The sequence below is a fragment of the Parasteatoda tepidariorum genome, chromosome 1 (assembly GCF_043381705.1).
Source record: "Parasteatoda tepidariorum isolate YZ-2023 chromosome 1, CAS_Ptep_4.0, whole genome shotgun sequence".
NCBI classification, from domain to species: domain Eukaryota; kingdom Metazoa; phylum Arthropoda; class Arachnida; order Araneae; family Theridiidae; genus Parasteatoda; species Parasteatoda tepidariorum.
In genome coordinates, this window is record NC_092204.1 from 65,281,748 (window position 1) to 65,296,588 (window position 14,841).

Consider the following 14,841-nt stretch of genomic DNA (forward strand, 5'->3'; position numbering starts at 1 on the left):
TTTATGTCTGATTTCGTAACTTAAAATATCATCGGCATAAACTAGTTATATTTTAGGCAATATCTTCGAACCATTAAAATTGTATATTAGGACATGATAATTCAAGCAGAATATCAAAGGTAATTAAGGCGTTCTGTTTTTTTTTTAAATGCACACTGTGTATGAATTATAGTTTTAACAGAAATCATTACATAGTAATAGAATGAAAAAGTTAGCCGCCATAAACTTATATGGAACTTCCTAATAAACTGACTAAACTGTAAAAAATTCCTGATCAAATAACGGTGTAAAGCACCGACACTTTGGTTGTATAATCCGTAAAATCCATTTTACTGTAAAATCCATTTTTACAGTTAAATATTATACCGTAATTTTTACGGTAATATTTTTTTAATTAGAGTGATCCACTGATTTTACTGACTTACATCAGAATTTTTGTTCCATAACATGTCCAGTAAAGAACGACGGTACTTTTTTTATGTAGTTTGATCCGGAATTTTTTACAGAGTATCATGCCTTAGTGGTTCCAGATCAATATGAAGCAAGCCACGATTTGTATGATACAATTGCTTTTCTTTAATTTATTTTAGGAACAAGATCCAGCTTTTATGGGTGAGGAAGTAGCTGAAATCTCCAGAAAGGCAGTTAACCGACGCTATAAGTTGAATCCTTACCTCTACACTTTATTTTATAGGGCTCACACCGATGGCAAAACCGTTGTCAGACCACTATTTCATGAGTAAGAAAAGTTATCCTAATTTTAAATATGTTAATCCTCTATTAGGACTTAGAGTAATTAAAATAGAACTTCAATTTTTAAAAACATTTATGCAAAATTTGCATCATTTGAATACATTTTCCGAAGAATGTAGACTGAAAATGTCAAAGATGCAGTATATTGCATTGATAAACTGATAGATTGGTTTCCATGAGAAGAAAAGTTGGTCAGCGTCTAAAATACAGTAGCGACAGTAACGTCATCCTACAGAGTCATAAATTAATTTAAACGAAGCGCACGCCGGATTCCGAATAATAACTGATTAAGAAGTTTGCCTGAGAGCATTTTAAGCGAATGCAAAGTTGTGGTGAGATGGATGCTTCCGAAACAGGACAACGCGGGGCTCAGTTTTTAAGCATGATGTTGATATTTTTCATCAAATGTTTATTGTTATAGCAAGATATGTTTAAGACAAATGGCTGTGAACAAATGGTGTGGAAGGACATATATAACTATTAGATCTGCACTCAAAGCAAGCAAACACTATGAACTCCCTTGAATCCATTGTTGTTGTCAATGAACTGAAGTAATCAGGCCCGGACTGGGATCTAAAATCGGCCCGGGCATTTTAGAGATAACAGCCCGGCTCCTAATGTATCATTTTTAGGCATTTTTTACTTATAAATTCTCATGAACGTAAGTTAATTTATCGAAGAAAGGAAGTAGATAAAAATTGCATAATAATCCTTTAAAGAATATATTTCAGTTTAAAATACATGGTTCTTATGAGGAAATATAGGTTGATAAAATCAAAAAGAAAGTGAAAGAGGAAGAGTAAATAAAAATAGTATTTATTATATTACCCATACATGAATTATTTATAAAAGCATTTTTTTAAAAATAGATTTAATGCTTCTTCAAAAGTCATTAAATTAAAGTTTAATTTAATGACTTTTAAAGAAGCTCACTATTTTCTGCCACTTAATCGATTATGTCACCGCAATCTAATTTCATTAATAGATCTTTTTCCATTGCCAATACAATGAGAGCATTCAAATTATCCAAAGATAAAGTACTCCTCATTCGGTTTTTAATTACTTTTAATGTGGAGAATGCCACCTTTCACAAGTCACCTGACTTATTGACAATGTTAATAAAAATTTTAAAGATAGATCAATTAAATTGAAGGAATTGGTCAATAAATTGAATCTCTGTAATATCTTGTTGCAACAAATAACACATTTTTTACACGCACTGCGTGTCTCACATTTTAGACTTACTTCTTCCGTTTCCAAAGTAAAATCGTTATTATCTTCATTTGAATGATCTTCTCGGATTATTTCATAATCTTCTATGTCTGAATTTTTTCAGCTTTTCCCAATGTAAAACTAAATTTTTTAGTTCAATCCGCAAATTTTCACCTATAGCTGTTTCGTCAAATTTTAGCAAGAGTTTGCTTAACTCATTTAGTTCGCCAGATTGAAGCTTGTTATATTTCAGGGAAACGTTTCGGATCTAGATAGGAAAAATCGGCGTACAATTTTCCATTTGAGGGAAACAGCGTTCCATTGACGCTACAACTGTGCTGAAAATAATGTTATGGGCGTTTATCTTAAATGTCATTAACCATCATCAAAAAATGTTTCATTCGACGCTGTCTCACCCGGCATCAATTTTCTTTTCTTCAATCTTTGTTGTGGAAACTTTGTTTGAATTTCTATTTCAGTTTCTTCAAATTTCTTATTTGCACGAGTAATTTAATCATCTGAAAATTTTTGTACACCTTTAAAATCTCTCTCTATTTTTTTTTTAGTTCTGAACACGTTTGTGATACCATTTCAAAAGCTTTTAAGATGTCTAAACCTGAGGTTTGCAAATATTGGGAGAGCAGTGCAGTTAATTAAAATATTCTTGAGAATATTTTTGCGGCGATTACTATTTCATATTTGCAAAATGATTCTAAAAATATTTTTGCCTTTGCACGGATATTTGGCTTGAAATTTGAATTTTGTTGTATAGTTTCTAAACTTGTAATCAATGTGACATATAGCGGCTTTACAGTTAAATCTGAGTTTGAAAATGAACCAAAAATTTTCTTTAATGCAGAATCTTTGAACCACCAACGGGTTTCTCCAATAGTTGCGAAACTTGTTTTTATTTCCGTGCTCGTAACTTTGTTCCCAGTTGTTCATGAGTTGGTGTGATTCACGGAAAAATACTGAGACGCTATTTAGTAGGCTGAAAAACGATGCACTTTCAATTAGTGCATTCGTGGTATCTCCTAAAACTAAATTTAGGACATGTGCATAACACCAAACATGAATATGACCATGGGACTCTTTGGAAAGCCATGAAGAAAATCCTTTATATTCACCTTGCATATTTGCAGCTCCGTCAGTTGAATTACCGATGCATTTTGTTATACCTATATTACAAGACTTTAAAACTGAATCCACTAAAGAAAACATATTTTATCCGGTTGAAGATTTACACTTTACAATAGCGAGAAGTCTTTCATATACACAATCGTTTTCACATATCGTACTATAATTGAGCATTGATCTTAGCTTGAAATATCCTGTGTTGTATCCACTTGTAAAGAAAACATACCAGCTGCTTGTACTTCCATGCTAATATTCCGTGTTATAAGTTGTCCAATTGATTGAATAATTTTATTAATGGTGGATTTGGAAAGAAACGTTAAAAAAGACCTTCTGCCTTTGCTCTTTTGTGACTCATGAAGTTTTTTGTACTGAGACTCATGAAATTTTTTGTCATGAGACTCATGAAGATTGTATTGAGACTCAAGAAGCTCTCAATACAATCTTTCAAATGGTCTTTCAAAGTAATATCATATTTGCTAAGAAGAACAACAAGTTCCAAAATCTTTTCAATAGTGATATTGTTAATTCCCGCAAGTAGCCGGAAGTACCGGAATTTGAACACAACTTTGATTTTTTTAATTGAAACCTATATCTTATTTATTTGGCATCATTGGAGAGAGTTTTTGAAAAGAAATAACTTTTACTTAAAATATTTTTTAATATCTCTTACTATTTTCACGATAATATATATTTAAAAAAAATACATATTAAATAGATTTTGACATATTCACTAAAAAATTTTTTTTTCGTCATAATGTCTTATAATTTCATTAAAACACATTTGTGCTTTTCTTTCCATGTTTTATGAAAACTAAAGTGATTTTGATAGTTCAAGTTAATTATTTTTTTTAAAAATGAGGAATTGAAGTAAAAAATCAGATTTTTTTCGTAACTATTATCTTGAGAACAGTAAGAGATATAAAAAACAATTTCAAGTAAAAGTTACTTTTTTTCGAAAACCCTCTCCCAGCCAACTAAGATATAGGTTTCCTGTTAAAAAATCAAAATTGTGTTCAAATTCTGGTACTTCCGGGAATAAACAATATCACTATTGAAGATCAGGTCGATTGGGTGTCTTTGGGGTCGATTTAGGTATCAGATTTTTTTTTATTTCAAACCGATTATTTGCTCCATTCTCGAAAAAAATAGGTGGCACGCATGGTCAGAATCACCCTGTATATTAAATCATTATTAATACATGTATCATATATATGTTATTTAATATTATTATTATTTGCACAATATTATTTTAAATTCAAGCAATGTATAAAAAAAAATTTGCCCTGGTGGCTCGGCCAAACCGGCCCACCGGGCATTTGCCCGGTCTGCCTACATGCCAGTCCGGGCCTGGAAGTAATTGAATAGTTGTACTAGCAGAACTAGAATAGAATAGTAGAACTAGAAGTAATTGAATAGTTGCGAAGCGTGACATTTATGCAGCATTATGTAATCGCGATATCTATCACTCCCTGTCACTAAAAATCATACAAATATGCATTGTACAGTTCTGCATGCACCCTTCTAAGAACGACTTTATGATGATCTTGTACACGAGTACACGATACTATTGCTAATACACAATACTGTTATATCTTATTTTTGAATAGAGAAAAAAAATATTTAAGGAATCAAAAATGATTTTTTAAAAATATTGAGTTGTGAGAACATTTAACTTTAACTAACATAATTTACCAGATATAACAAGTAGAAGTAATTTAAGTTAATTTAAAATTATTAGCACGTTTACTATTACTGCAATAATAATCTTGATGAGCTGAAAGATAAAAGTAACTTAAATTTAAAGGATTCACATCCAACAACATAACTAATCTAGACTAAATGTTTTTATTTAAAGAACTTAATCATAAGTCAAATTAGTTTACAATTTAAAAAGGAGTTGGTTTACTGCTACATGACTTACATTTCAGTTAGACAGATTATTTAAAAATAATCATTTTTCTTTAGTTAACATCATATCAAAATAAAATAATAATAAAAGAAATTACGGGCACATAAAAATTTTAAAAAAAAATAGTAAAAGACTTATCCTAAAAGCGCGCGTGGCCGGCCACCCCGCATCATCCCTCAGATCACGTTCATCACCAATCGTCAGCACATGGAATGCCTAAAAAAACGAATTGCCGCTCTTTTCTCCCGCTCATGTATTCATCCGCACCAAAGGGTGGCGCTACTATCGTTTTGACTATTCACACTTGTGAAGCAATCCATTCTCAAGTAGGGGTGAAGGAAAAATATTGGAAGGTGTTGAAGGATAGGGGTGTAGGTGAAAATCGGATGGGGTTGTTGATTAAAGTAAAAATATAGATTAAAATACAGAATGAGATTATTTAAATTAAAACGCGGTGCCCAAAAAAAATTAAATAAAATTGTGCCCATAAATAACTAACAAAAATAATTTAAGCATACCATCATAACCTATTGCTAATACACAATACTAATACACGAGAACTGGTTAATTATGTACGGTGTTCTCATCTTGAATTGTCTACTGTTCATTTGGACAATTTTTATATTTTCTGCCGTGAACACAAAATTTAAATTCGAGGAAGAAACTGAAAATTTTTTGAATCGCGTAGTAAATACTGGTACGAAATATTGTTAATACAACTGTATTTAAATTAATGACGAACTTCTCAAGTACGAACTTACATGATACGAAAGGCTTGCGTATCATGTAATTGACAAAACGCGTTTTGAAAGTCAATTCTTAATTCAGGTATTATAATAATTAAGCTCTATTAAGTGATGATTTCAAGTGGTCACTAATTATGATGATCTCAAATTTATGCACAGTAACCTTTTTATTCATATTCTAATGCATAATATCTTGTTAATTTATGAACCATATAATTTGTTAGTATTTTTATTACTGAGAGAATCTAGAAAAAATTAATTTAATTTAGATTCCCAGCCGACCAAACAACGTGGGACATCGATGAACAATTTATGTGGGGAAAATGCCTTCTTGTTTCGCCACTCCTAAGAGAAGTATAATTTTTGACTTATTTTTTTCTAGAAAAAAGTTAACTTATTTTTATACGATTTATTGATGGCAATTTTTAATTGTATAAGAATAATAATAGAGGAAATCGATAAATTATAAAAACATGCAATATTGAATCCTGAATTAAATATGCGTATTAAAGAAATTTTTTGAATAGTTTTATGTAGGCTTCTGACAATATCCAACCTGTCCTTTAGTTACTATCCAAAATATGTATTTTTCGAATATTAGTTAAAAATTTAGCTAAGAATATATGCACAAGTACATAAGAAAGTCACAAGTTAATAATTGCAACCCAGTAAAAGTAGGATTTTACTGGGAAAAATCGTGGAAAGCTGGAAATTGTTTTATTTGAGTTGTATCCAATTAGAAGGATTAAATGTTTGCTCCTCTCTGCTTGAAAAACTTCGGTTTTGACACACGAAAGACACTGAAAATAATTTCAGACTCTTTTAGATAATTTGAAATTAAGTAAAAAATTCCCATTTAACAAACAAATCTGTAGAACAAGAAATGTTGAACACAAAACTCTAATTTGAGTACCCAAAAATTGAACTTTTGTTAAAAAAATAAGGTAGTTGTGTTTAAGTAAAATAAAATAATTTTTACTTTTTTTAAAAAGCCATAAAACCCTTTAAATTCATGAAACTAGTAATTAATTTCTTAAATTTAAAAAAAAAGGTCAAAAATTTTCAAAAAATTTAAAAATCTTCTTGTTGTTGTTGTTGTTACTTATCCCCTTGGTCTAGAGCCCAAGACCAAGTCCAGAAGATCATGTCGTATCAGCAAGTCATAGACAGTCTCTCCATCACTCATCAGTTGCCTCACAGAGGCACCAATGCAATCCAAAAGATGAGATGGAGAAGCGATGGCCGAGCAATGACAATAGTCATGTCTTTTCTTTCGCTCTGAAGGTCAAACACTTTATAAGGCCGGCTCTAAGTCTTGACCAGGTCTTGACAAAGCTGTTTGAGCAAATCTAGGACAAGTGCACTGTAGGGATAATCTGGGGCATTTCGCGGCATACCAATCATGGTATGCTGCCAATTAAAAATCTTTCTTGCGTAATAGTTAAAGCTTACTAGTTAGAGAGAGAGAAACTTTTGTACCTTTCATTTAGAAGAAAAACAAAATCATTAGAACAATTTCCAGTTTTTCACACACTTTCTCCAATTGTGGTCGATTTTTGAGCTATTATTTACTGGACTATTAGGTGAGGAAAATTAACATTTGTGTCAAAATCTGGTGAAGTATAAATTTAGTTTCCTAATGCGCACATAATTTTGATCTTGTATATGTATAAAGGTCAGTGGTGGCAGTATAAATTGTATCTAAATCTAGTCTCAAATATCTAACATATTTTTTTTGTAATTATTATCAAAAATCGAAGTATATGACGCATTAACGTTAAGATAAATCATTAAGATACGATAAGAAAAGATACATCGAAGTATGTTGATAAACTGATATTGTATAATTTATAATTATTTATATCAATTTTTAATATTTAATAAGACATTATTTTTATTTGACAATCTATTAATTTATCTCATTAATAATATACTAATAATCAGAAATAAATATTTAACTACACATTTTTTAATTTAGGGAAAAACGAACGTTGATGCATATTTACCCAAAGGTGAATGGTGGGATTTTAAATTTGAAAATGTAAGTATACTCTTATTAAATAACTGTCAAATATTAATTATTGCCTTTTCAATTGTTGTATTGCGACCATGACGTTTCATACACCACACCGAAGAGCCATTACAATATGACCACCCTGCTAATTACATGTAGGACCACCTTTAGACCTCAAAACTGGTAGCACTCGCCATGGCATTGATTCCACAAGGTGCTGATAGGTAGTCTGAGGTATCTGGTACCAAGCGCTCACCAACTAGTCCTGCAATTACCTCACATTGCGAGGGGGTAGCGTGGCAGCACGAATTTGGTTTTCCAAGTAGGACCACAAATGCTCTATTGGATTAAGGTCGGGTGAATTTGGGGGCCAAGACATGACTTGAAAGTCCCTGGAATGTTCCTCGAACCAATCCATGACGATTCGACCCTTATGACATGGTGCATTATCCTGTTGGTAAACACCATCCCCAGCAGGAAATACTGTTGCCATGAATGGGTGAACCTGGTCTGCAACTATGTTCAAGTAACTTACAGACGTCAGGGATTGCTCTATGAGGATCATGGGTCCTCATGTGCCCCATGAAAACATAGTTCCTGGGCTAGAAACCATGAAAACCTGGGCGAGCCCATTGTTGTAGATGTTGTTGTTGTAGTTCATTTACGTCGCACTAGAGCTGCATAATGGGTTATTGGCGACGGTCTGGGAAATATCCCTGAGGATGATCCGAAGACATGCCATCACAATTTTGATCCTCTGCATAGGGGATGGCACCCCCGCTTCGGTAGCCCAATAACCTGCACGCGAAGTCGAGCACTTTACAGTAGCACAGTTTAACGAGGACCAATACCATTTGTTATAGGTGGAGGGTGGTCATAATGTAATGGCTCTTCGGTGTATAATGCGACTTATATTTTATTTCGTATGATATATATTATTGAATATGAGAATGACAAATAACATAATTTTGAATAATTGTTGAAGTTTATAAAGAATGCGGAAGACTTTGTATATTTTTGTAACATACACTTTGTTCTTGAGAACATGATGTTGATTATTACTAGTTTAACGCACATATTAATTCAGATTTACTTTTGATAATTATTTAAAAAAAATATATTACGTGTAACAATTACGTTACACTCAGTATGGGGAAATCCTTATGGTAAATACAGAACGATGTACCTTTCAAATTGACTTTATCGTACAACTTATTTTATATCTTAACTTTCTGTGAAGCTTAATTATTCGCGAATCGACTAATGATATCTAAAGATTAACTAGAAGTTATTTTTATCTAAATATTTTTAAAATTAATGCTGTTCCATAATTTTGTTGAATATTTAAAGATTTTTAAATTTTCTTGTTAATTTTGTTTCATGTATATTAAATATCAAACGAAAATATTATGAATACTTTTCTTTTACACAGTTAGATTTTCATTCTAAAATTACTGTAAAACTATCGGCAACAGTCTTTCCATCCAATTAATTATAAAATTTACGGTTAGGAGCACTTTTTACCTTTACGGTTTTGAAACCGTTTACAACTGGAATGGTTACAAATTTGTGAAGGCAAAACTATACGGTTTTGTAACCATTTACAACAAGCTTATGCACAGATGATTATGCTGTGTCACCCATATTTCTATACTATACCGTAAAAATAAAATTTAACTGAGATTTAGAGTTAGGTTTGGATAAGCTTTTCGTTAGGTATTGGACATTGGGGTTAGGCTATGGTTGAGTTGTGTTTTGTCAACTGAATTTCAGAATGTGGCTTGATTGATTTATCTGGTGGCACCATCTATCATCAGTGATGGGAATTACTAGAGTTTTTGTATTAATCAGCTCTGTGGTGCTGCAATCTATATGTGAATGGGAATTTCGTATTTTTAATAGTCCAGAGTCATGAATTGACAAGTGCAGGACTTAGGAAGTTCTTAATGTGTTGAAGGAATTTAAGAGATATTCTTGTGTCAACGCTGGGATTTGAAAAATTTTGTATGTTTCTAAATATTAGCCAAAGAATTACGTATCTTAATAATTTGAATTTCATTATTAGAGCAGTCTAGAAAGTGTAGATGGACAAACCGTGTCAAAAACTGTCGATGATTATATTCCAATTCATATAAGAGGAGGATGCATTTTGCCTACTGAAGACACCCAACTTACAACTCCTTCGAAGTGAGTATTAGAAGACGTTACATCCCGGGGGAAAATTTTCATGACAAATTCTGTTCTACCTCCAATATTGATTTTAAGCTTAGAGAAAAGTGAATTCAAGAACCATGAAGGTTCAAACGCTGAAAAATTGATTTCATAGTGTCAAAATGCAAGCAAATTATGGCAGGATTACTCCCCCACTGCGTAATACTGTCATGGTTTGTTTGCTTTTTGACACTTTGACAACATATTTTTAAGCATTTGATTCTTCATGGCTTATTCTAATCTTACTGCAAATCTTAAACTTGAACTGAGTATGTATTCGGTGGAACTGTCCGCGAAGCGAACTCGTCGCACCTTCATAGAAGATTATGTGCTTGGGCAACTGTATTAATAACAGTAGGTAGCAAATCATGGACTCACTTTTCTCAAAACTTTAAATTAACAACGCAAGTGAAAAAATATTTGACAATAAAAACTTTTCTCCCGAGGTACAGCGTCAACTTATGTTGCAGTTTGAAAATTAATTTTACCTCATTTCTCAGAGCATTTTTCAAAGCTCTTTCGGCAAGAAAAAGAAATACGACACGTTCTGAGTTTCATGAACTTAAAGTAAAACTTGAATTTCAAATTTTAAATTATATAAACCATCTTAGTGAGAAAAGTGTAATTGATTTCAAAAGAGACAAATATTTTAAATATTTGAAACTTATTCAACTTTTATTTAAAAGAAAAAATATTGAAAAATTGGAACAAAAGAGCACTGTTTAGTTTCAAAAAGCTCTGAGTTTTCTTGGTATTGGCATTTTGTGCTGTTTAAGTATTTAGCACATAGGATGCTAGCTAGAAGTGTGCATAACAAATATAACAGGTAATAATAGCTGTTACGAACTTATAATAATTATAAAAATAGCGCATTATTCGCAAAAAAGTTTTATTTCAAGTATTTAAAAGCCTTTAAAGAACAACTTTTTACCTATCCATATGAATTATTGGAACTTATAGTATGAAAAATGCAATATGATGCATATAATTGCCACTGAATTTCGTAGATAATTGATATTACATGCTGCTTATAATTGATGCCTTCAAGTAAAAATCGCCATGCAAACGGAACACTTAGTATGAAGAACGGAATATGCTGCATATAATTGCCACTACATTCTGTACATAACTGCAATTATATGCTGCACATAACTGATACCTTCAAGCCAAAATTCACATAAAACAATAGAGCATTTAGCATTTATGCTATACATAATTGTCATTGACTTCGTACACAATTGCAATTGATTTTATGCTGTACATAAATGTAAACTTGTTGACATTAACTTTTAACTAAAAACCTCTTACATTCATAAGTCTAATGAAAACTATAAATCTAGTACTTTCGAATCGAACGTAGTTTTATGAAAGTCGATTATTGGTCGTCCAAATAATTCGAGCTATCAAAGTCAAGTGATTCCCAGATGCCTTCAAGCCAAAACATATAATTGCCGCCACCTTCTATACAAAATTGCCATTACATGGTGAATTTAATTGTCCTTAATTACAACGTGTCTAAATTATAATTAAATAAAAATGTCAGTACCGAAAGGAAACAAAAGTATTTTATTACTATATCTTTTTGAGATCTTCTTATAAATTATGTTTGATTTTGCCTTGAGGGCAACAATTATGTTCAACATGTAATGGCATTTATATGCAATTTAATCCGTTCCTCAAATCTTGTAAAATTTGTTCAATTAAGAACTGGCAAGTAATTATTATCTACTATTACAAGGAATAATGACGACAAGTGAAAGTCATAAGTACAAGTAATTATGACTATTTGTAATGTTTTTCTCTTTTTTGCTAGAAATGAAGTAAGGAATATCAGTCTGTTTATTTATCCACTGAACAACAATGCATCAGGAGAACTCTTCACTGATGATGGCTTATCTAAAGGTAATGAATCCTATATTAAATATTTATTTCTTATAACTTTGTGTTTAAGTGATATGATTTTTTTCTGTGATTTATTATATTATATTATGGTTAAGTGATATGATTTACTTATGATTTTTTTCTGTTTGTTTTAATCTAACCTAACTACTGATTTTATATCTAGACACAATTGAACAGAAGAAGTATGACCTTTATCTTTACAATATGATGAATGTAAGTATCTTTATTGAGTTCAAATTTTATTACTTTTGACCACGGGATTTACCAATGCAAAATAATTGATATTCATCGAAGTTCTTTCATTTCGTAATGAACAAAGTTAGATAACAATTTTACTTACGCTTTATAAATGTCACCCAAATTAAAAGTAGACAAGTGTGATAAAAAATGTAGCAACAATAGTGGCACTAACATTCAAGGTTATGAAAGAAGGAGTTCACCGTTGACTGCGAGCAATTGATTAACTAATTCGTGTGTGAGCATTTAAAGTGAATGTAAAGTCGTATAGATATTATCAGAAAAAGAGATTTTATCAAAAACCCAGTGTAACGAATTTTATAATTTCACGCAAAAAAATTTCTCGATCCGCTTTAAAAGTTTTCGAGTTATAGTAAAATACCCAAAAAGGGAATTTAACATCAAGGAGTCAAATGTTTGGATAGCTCTTCTGCCTGCGACGAGATTGCGACGACTACTGCGACGAGATTGCGACACCCTCTGCCTTATTTTAAGGACAAAATATCTGAATCAGTCGAAAGAAAGGTATGCTTATTTAGAGAAATATTTCTTGTACCTAATTTCGTAACTTAAAATATCGTAGCATATTTAAGGCTAGCCCCGTGAATCATAGTCCTAGTATGTGAAAATCCGATCATAAGATCAATAGTTGTTCTAGGTGTTCACTTTCAATTATTATTTTGCCTGCGGTATATTAAACGCTGACTTAAATGAAACCAAAAACATATCAATAGAACTAGCAATTAAAAGGGGTATTTGTATAAAGAAAGCAATTTTGGACTAAGAAATATTTACGCCTAAGACCCTCATAATTTTGAAACTATTAGATTCATTGATTTAAATTTAGCCTCATTCGGTTAAGTATAACAACACGCATTGAAAACTATGCCTTAATTTCCTACGTACCAATGTCTAGCGCCTAAGTTAGCATAAGCCAAAAATGGTACTTTTTTTTATACATGAAATCCTTATGCTTTACTATTAATTCTCTCAACTTAGTTTTGATCTTATTCAATTTAGTATAAAAATAATACTATATAGGATGCAATACTACAATTGTACAGTGAGTAATATTTAAATTTAATTCTCCTTATTTTGACCTTCTTTTACTGCAGTAAATATAAGATTGAATTCTAAGTTCATATCGGAATGCGGAACAAACTTTAGATATTAATATTGGACAAAAACCAAGTCTTTTAAGAAACTTTTTCCTGATTATTTTCGTATTCAACGACTTAGGAACTGGCAATAAGAAAGAAATTTTGACAATTTGTCTCTAATCATACTAAATATTTTTAATGAATAATCTTTTTCAGAATAATTTACCCCTGTTCATTATTTGTTGCTTGGTGACAAAAGTTGGTGATAAAATAAGTTTTTTTTCTTTTTAATTTAAACGTTTTAAGATGAATAATTTCTAGTTACTGTTGTTAATTTTAGACACATTTATCATGAATTAAAGGAATATGATAAAATAAATTGATATATTTAGTTAGAAATAAAAATAAATGCTTGCAATTTTCCAGAGTATTTTTTTTGTATCTTTTATCAATTTTATTAGTTTCCGATTCCCACTACTTACATTTATTTTGTACTAAGAGAAAAAAATTTTTTGCTTATTTTTCGTTTACGGTAAATTGCCCAAAAAAATATTTTTATTGAAAGCAATAAAAATACTTTATTATTAATGAATACTCTTTGTTTTAATGTCTAATTATTATTAAAATGACGTCTAATTATTATAATAATGTCTAATTATTATAAAATTAAAATTATGCGTCAAGTTTTTAAATGAGTTGTGAATTTTTTCAAAGTATTTTTTGAAAACCAGTAATAGGAGTTTCAGTAATAATGTTTAAATAATTATTGCTTAGTTTTTTTAAAACTGCATGCTTAAAAAAGTATGATATTTAAATTGGTTCATGCGTTAAGTTTGTTTTTATTAAAAACTTAAAGTTGAAAAATATATTATTTAGTGTGATCTTACAATCAAAAGAGATGAAGGTGCTTCTTATGATGGACAGCAACCTACACTTAAGCGAATTTATGTTTTCAAATCTGGAGAAGTTACCAACGTCAGCATAGATTCAAAAACTATTCAAAGTTTCAATTTTGACAAAAATACAAAAGTAAGTTTCTTTTTACTTATTTACATTTTAAGAATAATTTTTAAATGCTGATAAGATTATAGATCAAGTCTTATCACATCTTTTTAGCTCTTAAATTTCATTTTAGCTTAATTACATAATGTCATAAACTAAAAATGTGTGTGAACTAAAAATTTAAGTATAATTATTTTGTTCTCTATTTATTTGATCATTTTCTATTTCGTCAATACAACTAAAGGCAGCTATTTTGTTTGCTTGCTTTTATAAAAAATAAAAAAAAAATAACCGTCTACGAATTTTCTTGAAAAACTAATGGAAACTACGTTCAATTGTATTTTAGCAAATAATAATGTTCCTATTAAAATACTTCTTTGTGAAGAAGCTCTTCTTTGAAGGCTGAGTTCTCATATGAAAGAATTCTCTTTCGCCATTTTTGCATTTGTGTTCTGAGTTTGCTGTTACAGTTTTTCCTGACTGTTAGTTTAATTCTTTTTCATCTTTAGCCATTACCTTCTACACTAATGTAAAAAAGGGCGTCAAGATAAAAAAAAAAAAAACCAAAGTTTTATGAAAATGAAAAGTACTCGAGATGAAAGACTTCTAATATTATAA

The 14,841-nt window shown here is 30.6% G+C and overlaps 1 protein-coding gene across 2 annotated transcripts in view; it reads left to right on the forward strand.

The window, feature by feature from the left end:
* Window positions 1–14,841, forward strand: part of LOC107436692 (sucrase-isomaltase, intestinal) — a 103,051-nt gene that overhangs the window by 87,449 nt on the left and 761 nt on the right. For both annotated transcript variants that reach the window (XM_071181506.1, XM_043045140.2), the window contains exons 17-23: window positions 591–739; window positions 6,027–6,111; window positions 7,736–7,798; window positions 9,837–9,958; window positions 11,796–11,884; window positions 12,048–12,097; window positions 14,098–14,250. In XM_071181506.1, the coding sequence (XP_071037607.1) occupies window positions 591–739; window positions 6,027–6,111; window positions 7,736–7,798; window positions 9,837–9,958; window positions 11,796–11,884; window positions 12,048–12,097; window positions 14,098–14,250 (711 nt within the window). The remainder of the gene's footprint in view (window positions 1–590; window positions 740–6,026; window positions 6,112–7,735; window positions 7,799–9,836; window positions 9,959–11,795; window positions 11,885–12,047; window positions 12,098–14,097; window positions 14,251–14,841) is intronic.